Genomic DNA, 13,087 nt, shown 5'->3' on the forward strand with positions numbered 1-13,087 from the left:
CTAAAAATTGCATCAAAAATGGGTATTGATGCACCTTGGTACACGAAAAAGAAAAAAGAAGGAACTTTTGTGTTTTACTTGTGGCTCAGCCGTTGCAAAGAAATAAGACCTTTTCACTTTAAAAGTTAAAATGTTTAAACATAAGTCCACCTGAGATCTCCTGTGGTTTTCTTTCAGTTTGGCTTAGTTTTGTACACAGATAATGGAGCTGACTCTCTGGCTGCTAAAGATGACTTTTGCAGGTGCTTCCTAGTTTACATTAGTTAACTTTGTCTAAACTTCCATTGGGAATGCAGTCCTGAGGTTTCCAGAAAAGTGATCCTATTTTCACTTAACTCTGTTCCTGGAGGCTGTCTGCTTTTTTCCTCTTTTACAACCTTGGGAATGCAGTTAGTGGTTTAGCTCTTTCTGCAAAGCTGTAAAGCCAAACTTGGGCTCTGGTGAAATCTAAGAGTCTTTGTTTATTCCTGAGGGTTTCCTTCACACAGTTCCAAGCTTAGTGTAATGAGATCATCTGAAAGCTGCTTGTGATTCCCCATACTGGTTTTAAAAGATCGCTTTCCAAGCCATTGCAGACGGAATAGTTCATAGTTTGTCATTTGACACCTGTGTAAAGATACTTACAGACAATCTATAAATGCAGTCATGAGACCCGCAGCATGTTCCTGTCCTCCTCTGAGCAGCAAAGCATTGGATCAAGCACGCTACTCCCCTTCTCTGGACTGTGTGCAGGGTCCACCCTCCTTCCCACTGCCCCCCCTCCGTAGTCTCTGCAGGCCTTTAGAGGCTGTCTGGGTCAGTGGCTATGAGTGTTGCAGAGGTACTTGTTAAGGACCATTCAGGCCATTTGCCTATGCCTCGATCTGAAGAAGGGTCATTCCTCACAGCAAGGTGTGATGGGCAAGATAGAGCTGAAGGACATCTATTTAAAGTTGCATAGTTTTACGACAGGGGAAAAAAATAAGTAACAAAATACAGTTAAAATTGATAGGAAACATTAAACTATGGAGCTAAAATCAGTTTAAAAGTCTAAACTAAGATATAGGGGTGCCACCACTGAAAAGACCCTTTTCCTGGTTGCTCACCCCATTAATTGCTTACAGGCAGAAAAGCGCTTCTGATGCAGATTTTGAGGCACAGGCAGGTTCAAGAGGAGGAAGGTGGCCAAGGAAAAGGATAGAGAGCTGCTTCTGCAGGACATAACAAAAGGATTGCCGCGACCTTTCCCCCAGCCACATTAAGGGTCATTATAACACCCTGGTGTAAGTTATTGTGACAGATGTGGCTGGTTCATTCTTGTTTACAAAATACTGTGATAGCTTGTGAGTGGAGCAGATTTCCTGGGTTACTAACAATGGGGGAAGAGAACTGTGAAAACGCTTCAGGCAGGCAGTCACATACAAACTGTCCTCATAGCAACCAAAGGACACTATGAGGCTCGATGAGACGATGCTGGTCAAGCAGTTGTTGCCGGAGATCTGTCACTTTATCCACACCTACCGTGAAGGGAATCAACACGCAGCAGAGCTTCGCAATTCTGCCTCTGGAGTTCTCTTTTCTCTCAGCTGCAACAATTTCAACGCTGTCTTCAGCCGCATCTCCACCAGGTGAGTGAGTGAAAGATGCTACTTTCTCCATCGTTCCTAGAAGGCCCATTTAATAATAATAATAATAATTTTATTATTTATACCCCGCCCATCTGGCTGGGTTCCCCCAGCCATTCCCCATTTAAAATCTTGTCAACGTTTTCTGACCCCAGTCAGCCTCTGTCATGTATAAATATCAATACAGCTCAAGGAAGGTTAAAAACAGTGTGGTTGATTGAGCTTCCAAGTGTAAAGTCTCTTCTGACCTAGTATGGTTTATTTCTACTCCTTCCTTCTATTTGTGGGCTGTTGGGTCATCTCTTTGAACCTAGGTGTATTTTAATAATTTTGATTCATTTAGAAGGCTTTGCATCAAGTCAGACCTAAAGAATTGTCAGCGAACGAAGCTGAAGATGGGTATTTCATTAGTAGGACAAATTAAGAGTTCTGTGGTAGCATGGCTCAGTCCCTGACATAAGAGAATCTTTCTGCTCAAGACCCTCAAGAACGGCTGCCACTCAGAGGAGACAATGTTGGTCTAATTGGGCAAATCATTTAAGGTATAAGGCAGCTTCCTATGTTCTGCTATGTGGATTTTGGATCCAGAAGTGGAGAGCGTAGGAGCAACATCAGTCTCTAATGAGCAGGTAGAAAGTCCTGCATTTAAAGGGTACCTCAACTAAATTTTACGGGCCTTTTCATAACCTCTGTTTCAAGGAGTTGTTCTTGGCAGCCAGCTCTGGAGGATGTGGGTTTTCTCTTTTTTGCTAAATGTCTTGATGGAGAGTGGTTGCATACAGAACGGGAGACACTGCATTTCCTTTATGGGGAATAGTCAGAAACAATTAAATATAAACCTCTCCTTGAAGTAACTTCTGAGTGTTGTTCGGTCTTATATTTCCTGTTCTTGGCTGCGTGGACCTGGGAGGGGATCATGAAAGAGAGAAATCGTTTCAAATGATGTTCTTGCTCAGAAATTAATTTAAACATTTGGCCATTCATTGCTTGTCCCTATGGGTTATTTGACCGGGGGGGGGGGGGGAGAGGGGATGTTCAGTGGTTCAGGCAGTTAGTGTTGTGGGTCCTGTGACCCATGCTTTTGAATTCCTGGCACATTCCCATGTCATCATGCCAGAGTTAAGCCTTTTTCCACATAGATGAAATGAAGAGCTCCCTTGATGGTTGGCGCTGGAAGTTACGTATCATGTCGTGCACACACACCTGTTGATTTAAGACCGAGCAAAGCAGTTTCTCAGCTTGCGCTCAACACATGATTTAGTTATTAGTTGCATGTGGGCCAAAGTGCTGAATCACCAAGAGTGTGGTGTGGGCGGGAGAAGAATCTGTGAGATGCACTTAAGACTTCATGGCTAATTGAATTCATTAGGGTCAAGGCAAGGGAGGGCAGTGAGGCACCATGGGGGTTGGTTTGTTTTTTGACAGAATAGGCTGTGAAGCTGCAAATGACTTCACAATCAGCTCAGGTGAAGTCCTCTAGCATATTAAGGTGGACTTCAAATGCACATGGACACGTGGCCCCCTCAGGCTCGTGCATTAAAAAATTAATAACACAATTTGCTAAATTAATAACATGATTTGGATATTAGCTAGCACAGGCTTGCCTATACTGCTTTTGTCCCCTGGCCTCATAAAAAAAGCCTGTTTCAGGGACTTAATGCACGAGTGATTTTTTTTTTGCATGGCCAAGGGAGTAAGTATGTACTCCCACATGTTTAATGTTAATGTCTGATGTAAGCACTACCAGTGGACACTTATCTTGCATGATTTCTGCACCTTAAGAAGGGGGCAAGGGAGGCGGCAGGAATCTGGATTTAAGCATGTAGGCAGCACCTTCCTCACATGATGCAATATCCATGGTGAATAACCATCTTAACCTGACCATGTCAATGTCATATGGGGGGGGGATCAAAATAGTTCTGTGGAATCCTCGTACTTTTAACATGGTTTTATTTCTTGTGGGCTGCTCTGAGAACTCTGCTCTCAGGTAAACTATAAATCCTATCAAACAGCTAAGGAAATAAAACTAGTGATCAGTGTGGAAATTGAATGAAAAGGAAGTGTTGGATCTTGGCAAGTTCTGAATCTTTAAAATCCAAAGCATGTCTGTGTCGCCTTTGTGCATTTGACCAATTCTGGCTGCCCTAAACAACTGAGTGCATTGTCATTTCACATTCTCCCCTCTCCCTCCATTATGTCAAAAGTCCATCCATTTTGAGAAGCTGCTTGTTTTTCGCAGATTGCAGGAACTGACTGTGTGCTCTGAAGACAATGCTGATGTTCATGACATTGAACTCTTACAGTACATCAGTGTCGACTGTGCTAAACTAAAGCGTATACTGCAAGGTAAGTGATGAACCTTTTGATAGTTCCTAATGAGAGGGGTGATTCCGTCCTCACATATCTAAAAGGGCATCCTGTTGAAATGAGTGGGTCTTGCTCCTAAGTATATATCCTTAAGGACAGAGTGCTACAGTTCCTCCTATTGATCTAGCTCAGTGATGGCCAAACTCTGCCCTCCAGCTGTTTTGGGACTACAGTTCCCATCATCCCTGACCACTGGTCCTGTTAGCTAGGGATGATGGGAGTTGTAGTTCCAAAACAGCTGGAGGGCCAAGTTTGGCCTTCACTGAAGATTCTAGCTTGACTAATGATTGCCTGTGCATAAGCATTGTCTAGATCAGTGTTTCTCAACCAGTGTGCCTCCAGATGTTTTGGGACTACAACTCCCATCATCCCTAGCTAGCAGGACCAGTGGTCAGGAATGATGGGAGTTGTAGTCCCAAAACATCTGGAGGCACATTGGTTGAGAAACACTGGTCTAGATGTTGTTTGTGGTTTGTTGAAATGTGAGCTTTGCCAAAGCACCAAGGCAATTTACAATTAAAATATTAATACAAACAAATGGTGCGAAATATTCTCAGGCCTGCTTCAGCAGCTGTTGGTACTATCACCTTGGCTTTTAGTCGCCCTGGCTTCTGCCTTCTTTCAGGGCACACAGTTTTTAGTTTCTATTACCTGGGGGTGGGGATGTTTGTTGTATGCTATTTTTGTATTGCTTTCTATTATTTGTTTGTTTTATTTTTATTTGACACTAGCTGGCCAAGCCACGCGTTGCTGTGGCTCATCCCTGTGATTCCCCCCACCCTGTCCCGATCCATGACCTATCCCATCCCCTCCTGCCCCTAACCCACACCCAGGTGAGTCCCCACCTCCATTCGGGCCTAGTTTGTAAAGGCAAGCCTCCATTCGGCCTAGTACAGGCATCCCCAAACTTCGGCCCTCCAGATGTTTTGGACTACAATTCCCACCATCCCTGACCACTGGTCCTCTTAGCTAGGGATCATGGGAGTTGTAGGCCAAAACATCTGGAGGGCCGCAATTTGGGGATGTCTGGCCTAGTAGCTGCAGTACCAGTGTAGCCTCCGAGAGGGCCAATGTTTTCTAGCTGTAGTACCAGTGTAGCTGCCGCTAGAGGGCGCTGTGTTGTACTCTTCTGCCTTCTATTTCCCAGCTTCCCCAGCCCTTTGATTTCAGGGTTCCAAACCAGTGGATTTTACCTGGTTTTTGTGGCACAGGTGTGACATGTGGCCAATCTATGTGCATGTAAACACTTGCCTATACCCATGTGACATTGTGGGCAAATTTGACCGCGATTGGGCAAGCGGTTTGGGAGAATGCCGTAAACTATATATATATATATATATATATATATATTATTCATTTGCCACTTGATTTGTAAGAAAACCTCTAAGTGGTTTGCAGAAACCTAAAAGCGGTTTACAAATAATCTTTGCTAGCCTCCCTACAGCTACTGCTTGCACATGAGGGAGAAAATTTGCAGGTAACTGTATGATGCCTGCAAATTTGTCTGTGCTGGGTAGGTAGTGGTTTTGAGGATGTATCAAGAATATGGCACAAAGGCAAGTGCCATGATTCCAGTAAAATCTGCATTCTCTCTTTTGCCACCTCCTGATTTCAGTTTTTGCTCCCCCCCACCTCATGATTTCAGTTTTTGCTTTTTCAGTTAGTTTGGCCCTGATATTTACTTTTTTAAGTTGATGGGTATGTTAGTAGTATTACCCTCCTGTTAACAGCTGGTTGGAGTTGGGGAGATTCTTGGACTGAGATGAAAAAGAAGTCCACTCCCGGCTGAGGTGCAGTTCAGGAGTTTCCTGGCTGCTGCTTTTGTTATAAAAGTTTATTACTTTTTTTTCCCACCCCACCTTTTCATTTTTAGTGCTCAAGATGGCTTGCATCAAATTAAAATATCAGTAAAATAAAATAAATCTCAAACACAGAGGAATAAAAGAACAGATAAAACACATGTTTAAGGAAATTAAAGCTAGCTGATTTTAAGGACAAATGGAGAATCTTTAGGTGCAAAATGTGCCTGGCGCTCTGCTAATTCCGAACCCTGATTTGAAGTACAAAAATAATGGGTCATAACGCAGCACTTGCCGCTTGGGTGGCTGTTTAGGTGATTCTCAGACAGTTTTCATAGCATTATTGTCATCTTGCACATTGTAGGAGTGGATTTTTTTTTCTTGTTTTCACAGAAACGGCCTTTAAATTTAAAGCCCTCAAGAAAGTAGCACAACTGGCGGTTATCAACAGTCTTGAAAAGGCAAGTTTCCCCCTGGCTTGTAAGTCTTCAGAAGCTGCAAGAGTGTAGGGGTCTGCTCATAGGTTGTTGCGGGGTTTTGTGGTACTGGAGTGCATACCAAGTACTCTTTCTGCTGGAAGGGGAGAGCCCGAATCACGCCGTGCAAAACTATTGAAAAACCTTTGTTTTTTGTTTCTCAGAAGAGCATCCCCACAGCTGGATCACACTAAGGACTCACCTAGTCTGTCTTCCTCTTTGTCCCCAGTAACCAGCCAAATACCTCTTCAGGGAAGCCCACAAGGAGGGCATGGACACAATAGTCCTCTCTTGGTATTATTCCCTAAGCAACTGGTATTCAGAAGCATAGAGTCTCTTATCTTGGAGTTAGCATACAGCCATTGTGACTAGTAGGCATTGATAGCCATATTTCCCCACAAATTTTGTCTGCAGCTCAGTTTCAGAGCATCTGCTTTGCATGCAAGTACACTCCCCAGCATCTCCAGGTAGGGCCGCACAAGACTATGTAGTCTGTAGCAATTGAAGTGGCTCTGAGAGCTTTGCCAGGTGAAACTGGAAAGGTGACGACTGTATTGCTCGTCACCGTTGCTCCTGAACAAAATAAATTCCGTGAACTAACTCTGCTTTTATGACCCGTGTGCCGATATTCCGCAGGCATTTTGGAACTGGGTGGAAAACTATCCGGACGAGTTTACTAAGCTGTACCAGACACCGCAGACAGATCTGGCGGGTAAGACATCACCAGAAGTTGGATTGTATAACTTATAAACTGGTGTGGGCTCCAATTAAGCACTATTTGCCTCAACTGTTGCCTGATTTCAGAGGTCACCAACTTCAGTATGGAGGAGAGAAGGAGTTGCATTTCTCCTCCTCCTTTTTCCACTCCAGCAGATTGAGGGCAGGCCTATATTGCTGGCAAACTTCAGTGGTCGACTTATTTCCTGCAAAATCCCATTTGGGTCCTAGGGTTCTTCCCGTAGCAGAAAATGTCTATATATGCAGAAAGCTAATATATGAAAGGGAATAGGTATTCTTGATAGGTAGCTTGGTATTTGGGGAGTTCCTTATGAGGAGAGCATTCAAGTGTGCTTTTGTGATCTGAAGCTTGAAATGTCCAAGAAGAGTTGTACCATGTGTTCGATTAAATATCTAGCCTGCCCGTGATAGAACATGGTCAAATACTCATTTCTGTATTAAAAACATTGCTGAAATGAAATCCTGCATTTGACAACGGATAAGAACATAATAAGAGCCTCCTGGGTCAGGCAAATGGCCCATCCAGACCAGCATCCTCTTCTCACAGTGGCCAGGTGCCTGTGGGAAACCTTTCAAGCAGGACCTGAGCGCCACAACCCTGTCCCCACTTGCATTTCCCAGCTACTGTACTGGTTTTGAGAAGCATACTGCCTCCAACCCGAGGTGCTTTCCCTTTCAACAGCAGTGTTATCACAGTGCTATGAAATACCATTCCGGTGGTAAACGTGGGAGGTATTTCAGCTTTTGCACCTCGGCCTACCCAGAAGTAACTGCATGTGTTGTCTCCTCCTGCCTCCGCCGCAGATTGCGCAGAGAAGCTGTTTGATTTGGTGGATGGATTTGCCGAAAGCACAAAACGCAAGGCGGCTGTTTGGCCCTTGCAAATAATCCTCCTCGTCCTGTGTCCAGAAATCATCCAAAACATTAACAAGGATGGGGTGGAGGAGAACAAAATAAACAAGGTAAAGGGAGCTGCAATGCCATCTCTGGCTGGTGCCAGTCCGGCTTTCATATATGCATATAGATAATTTAAAAATAAATAAATAAATAAGCAAGCATGTTGATTAAGAGGCTGGACTGGAACTTCTCTTTCTCTCTCGTTACATGCAAAGAATTTGCACATGATTCTTCCTTGAATCGAAGAGCTTGAATGCAAATGCTTAAAAGCCTTTTGCTTCATTATTCTCCCTTTTTAAATTTTCCTGCAACTAGGGAAAATATGCCACTTCACTGATCTAGTACTGGTGTCTGAGAGGCCCCAGTTGAGTCACGGTTTTTAAAATCTAATGAGATGCTTTAAAATCTGCATTGGGACTGCTGTATCTTCCTAATGGAAGGAGTGCTCCCCCAAGGAAGAAAATTTCCTAGCGCATAGCAAAGTAGCACATGGGAGAGAATGCTAGGCTAGGACCGTTTGCTCTGACATTCTAGTTTTCTGTATGCAGGGAACGTTATCCATGAAGGGGCATTCTGCCCTCTCAGCCTTCTGAAGTGGGTAAAGTCCAGACACAGATTGACTGTCTTGCTGAGAACTAGGTTATAGACAGTGGCGTCAATTTTGTGTGTGCTTGAAAAAGAGAGAGAGTTAAGGATTATTCCCTCTAGTACTGTGGTATAATAATATAAAGATGGTTCTAGGCATTGGTTATGGCCTTAATATGATAAAGCACAGACTACACAAAAACTAATGCTGGTTTCTCATCATGTTCATTTATATGCTGCTTTCCCACATAATGCTCGAAGTGGCTGACAAAACCAACAAGCAAATCAACATGCAAGTGCAACAGAAGCAACAAGCATTTCACAATGTAATATGCAAATCCACATTAGCAACCAGCATGGGGAAAGGGTTCTAGGTGCCTTCCACCTCAGGAGCAGTCTTTGCAGGAAGGAGTCTGCCAAGGCCCTGGTCTCTGAGGCCAGGTGGAAGGAAGTCAGGCAGAGAAGCAGGAACCGAGTCTTGCAGTACTGTCCTCAAGGCAGATCAGTGTCTGATCTGGAATTTGAGCCCGAGTATCTCAGGATGGAGTTATAAGTTCTTTTCTCTTTCTGACCAATTTTGTGTTTTGAATCCTGCAGAAGCTATTTTTGGACAACCTCAGGAAGGCACTTTCAGGCCACAGTGGAAGCAGACAGTTGACAGAAAGTGCTGCCATTGCTTGCGTTAAGTTGTGCAAAGCATCGACCTACATCAGCTGGGAAGACAACTCTGTCATTTTCCTTCTAGTTCAATCCATGGTGGTAGATCTGAAGGTAAAAAGAAAATAAATGAATAGAGGAGAATCAAATTTTGTAGTGCTGGGTTTGTGTGTATTTTAGCTTAGGATTTTGAACTGTTAAGTGAAACTTTCATGGCTCATCATTGCAAAGAGTGGTTAAGAGAAGCTTCACCATGGCTTTGTGGGAGGTCTGAATTGACAACTTCTATTTAACAGAAACTGCTTCACCTGGAAATGGGAGTGAGCTTGAAGCTGTGGGAAGAAATGGAAGCAGAGCTATAGTTTACATATTGGACACCTAAAAACTCAAACCATGGTGTGGGTTCTGAATTAGAGTTGGCACAAACTGTTGCTTGATGCGATGACAGAATTGAGCTACAGTCAGGGTGTGCTATTTTGTGCATATACAGGATTTTTGTAAAATAAAATCTAGGCAAAGAAGGCCGCCCTACTGATAAAATCAAAAGTTGGTTGGGGGGGACTAAGAGTTGGCCATAGACCGAAACCCTCACTTTAGCATTGAGCAGCCTTGACCAAACCCTTCCAGCTACATAAACATCTCTCTCGCTGGACACCATGTGTATAGTGGTGTGTGTGTGTGGGGAGATAATGGGTGGTATTCAACTAAATTTTACTCACATTAAACATGTTGAAATAAGTGAACATGAGTAAGTTACATAGAATAGTTTCAAAGGATCTCTTCTGAGTAAAACCTAGTTGAATGCCACCCAATAACTGGGAGGCCTCCTGTGTCTTTTACCAGATGGTCCAAGGAGAAAGCTACATAGAAATCCTTTAAAATCTTGCAGGGGGTTGTCCTCTTGCTTGCTTAACAATGACAACTGAGACGAGGCATAAGGCTTATGACAGAGCCCTCCAGATGTTGGGATAATGGGAGTTTGAGTCCCGCAACATCTGGAGGGCCACAAGTCCCCCATTTCTGGCTCAAACCACTCAGTGGCATCAGTTGATGTCTGCTTCAAAGAGCAGACCCATTGACTTGACTTCCTTGGCCAATGTACGCCTCCCTCCGTTGCAAGCCATGCTTTTTTCATTAGCGTAAATAAAAGGTTCACTAGTTCCCAAAAGCTTGCTCTTCCTGTTCTTATTGGGGGACAAAAATACTTCCTCAAATAGCCGCATATCCTTTAGAGAAGATGGGCTACTTTGCTCTTCTCATTCTCTGAAGAGTAGCCCCGTGGCATGTGCTGACCAAAATAACTGCGGCACATGTTTGTTCGTTTTTCAGAACCTGCTCTTCAATCCTAGCAAGCCGTTCTCAAGAGGCAACCAGAATGCAGACATAGACCTCATGATTGACTGCTTAGTGTCTTGCTTCCGCATCAACCCACACAATAACCAGCACTTCAAGGTGAGGCTTGTGGCTCTGCAGGCACGTGCTCTCTAGCCTGAGGCTATTTTTGAGCCATGGGATATGAAGGATGGATGGGTCAGCAGCGGTTGGGGAGTCATGAATAATAGAGAATTCTGTTTCTCAGCAATTACAGTTTGAGTGTTTTCTAGAAATCTATTTTAGGTAGCTAGCTTTCAAGATACCTTTCCTGCTGCTCTTTAGTGACTTTCAAGTTTTGAATTGACTGAAGAAGCCCTAGGAATCTTTTATTTTCTTTGGACTCAGTCCACCAAGAACCTCTCCCTTGCAAACCCAACAACATGGGACCAATGTGAGACCAAGCTATCTGAAAGGCTGCCTGCCTGCCTCTGTATAGACCTATAAGATCACTTAGAACATCTGGGGAAACTCTACTAGTAGTCCCATGCCTTGCAGAGTATCATTGGGTGGTGACACCAAAGCAGGCATTTTCTGCTGTTGCTCCTGTACTGTGGCATGCCATTCCCTCTGCTATATACAAAGCAGCCACCACCAGTTGCTTCAGGCATTCTGTGAAGATGTATCTTTTTGTTCAGATTTTTCCTAACCTGTAACCTGCTTTACATGTTTGAATACTCCGTATTTCTGTTTTTGTTTCCATACAATTCCGTGGGTTTTTATATTGCTTTGTTGGATTTAGGTTGGGTTTTTGTTTCAGTTATATGTTTTGTTTTCACATGGCTTAGATTTTTTTTAAATCTTAAGTAGTTTAATAAATGCTTTCAACTAAATAAATAGGTTGCACGGGGAAAGGTGTCCACTTCATTCCTGCAGAAAAGTGTCCTTTAACAGGTCCTGCTCATTTCGATGGAGCTTGTGCTGCAGAGTTTTGTAACCCGTTGACTTCCGGGTTTGTTGCAGAAGAAAACCTTATAAATGTTTCCCTTCTTCTTTTCCAGACTTGCCTGGCACAGAATTCCCCATCAACATTTCATTATGTGCTGGTAAATTCACTCCACCGTATAATCACAAATGTAAGTTATTGAGTTATCAAAAAGACTTGGTAATTTGTTCAGAAATGGTAATGATTTGATTAGAAGTGGAGAAGGAGAATGGGACTGGGGGAAGGTGGAGAGCTTACCTGTTGAAGCCCTCTGGGCAATTGCATTTCAAGGGTGGAGTATCCCCCAAACCAGCAGAGGCTTTCTAGACATCAGAATCCCATCTCTAATGCCCATCTATTGATACGTTGGAATTCCATCAGCAACTGTAGATACCAAGTGTGTGTGTGATAAGTAGTACCATTGAAAATTTAAGACTGTATATAATAACTTGGGAAAGCCACTGTCCCTTCGCTAACCTGCCTCACAGGGTTGTTATGAGGATAAAATGGGAAGTGAGAGAATTGTGTATTCCACCTTGAGTTCCTTGGAGGGAAGGTGGGATATATAAGTAATAATATAAATAACTAGTAGATGCTTAGCATGGATGGGAAGGTCAGGAATTGGCCCTGAAATTGCACGCTTCCTTCCTTTAGATGTGCAGACACCTCCGATGTTCTTTATCTTGATCTTTCACATTCATGTCCGCATGGATATAAACCGGTTAAGGCAAGCCAGACGAGACCCTGACATTTCAAGCTAGCTTCAGAACTAGAGTTTCACACCCTCCTTCAAAGAAGGCTTCCTGGTTTTCATTAGCCATCTTTAACATCCATGCAGGCGCAATGGCAAAGCAACGGTCAAGCGATTTGGGGAGAATTCGCCCGAGAGGGAATGGCTTAGGGAAGGCTGCATGCGATCCCTGCGGTTTGTTCCCAGTCCCTTAACCGTAGCTGAGGATTGGCTAGCATTGTGTCCACTGGCCTTTACCAGGCCTCCCTCCACAGCAGCAAGAATGGCTTCCAGATGTTATGTATGGGATTACCACCTGGAAGGGTGCTGCATTGCTCAGCACGACTGATTCATCCCCACTGGGAAGGAGAGCGGCAGGGATTCCTATTAGCTACTTCTAGAAACAGCATGAAAACAAAAACTTAACAATTGGAGACAATTGCTACCAAAGCTGTGTTTCTTTAAGCTGCCAGTCCGATCAGGGCTTCTTTCCTACTGAAATTGGAATCGCCCTTCTGCAGGAGACTTTTGCTCATGATGATTAATGGCCGTTGCCTCCTCACTACTCTGTTTTTCTGAGTTCTGAGAGGCAAACAAAAGCTTTAGGTTCAGATCTCCGCTCAGCCATGAAAGCCTGCTGGGTGACTGTGGGCCAGTCATTACTTCTCAGCCTAACCTACCTTACAGGGTGGTTGTGAGGATAAAATGGAGAAGGGCAGAAAAGTGTACATCCCCTCGAGCTTCCTTGAGAAAAAGTGGGATATAAATGTAATAGTAACATAAAGAAGAAATGGGATCTTCCCTGGAGGCTTTCAAGGGATCGCTGAACATGAGTCAGGGATGCGATTTGCAGGATCAGGCTGCTGGGCCTAAGTGCCCCATTGAAATCCTTTCTAGGTTTCATTTTGTGATCTCTGTTGGTCTTCTCTCTCCCCACC

The 13,087-nt window shown here is 43.8% G+C and overlaps 1 protein-coding gene across 3 annotated transcripts in view; it reads left to right on the forward strand.

Annotated features, from left to right (window-relative positions):
* Window positions 1-13,087, forward strand: part of NF1 (neurofibromin 1) — a 166,871-nt gene that overhangs the window by 13,042 nt on the left and 140,742 nt on the right. For all 3 annotated transcript variants that reach the window (XM_035139244.3, XM_035139245.3, XM_035139246.3), the window contains exons 4-11: window positions 1,417-1,607; window positions 3,844-3,950; window positions 6,164-6,231; window positions 6,883-6,958; window positions 7,789-7,946; window positions 9,064-9,237; window positions 10,453-10,575; window positions 11,496-11,570. In XM_035139244.3, the coding sequence (XP_034995135.1) occupies window positions 1,417-1,607; window positions 3,844-3,950; window positions 6,164-6,231; window positions 6,883-6,958; window positions 7,789-7,946; window positions 9,064-9,237; window positions 10,453-10,575; window positions 11,496-11,570 (972 nt within the window). The remainder of the gene's footprint in view (window positions 1-1,416; window positions 1,608-3,843; window positions 3,951-6,163; window positions 6,232-6,882; window positions 6,959-7,788; window positions 7,947-9,063; window positions 9,238-10,452; window positions 10,576-11,495; window positions 11,571-13,087) is intronic.

Source organism: Zootoca vivipara, chromosome 14, assembly GCF_965207765.1.
Source record: "Zootoca vivipara chromosome 14, rZooViv2.hap1.1, whole genome shotgun sequence".
In the NCBI taxonomy this organism is placed as follows: domain Eukaryota; kingdom Metazoa; phylum Chordata; class Lepidosauria; order Squamata; family Lacertidae; genus Zootoca; species Zootoca vivipara.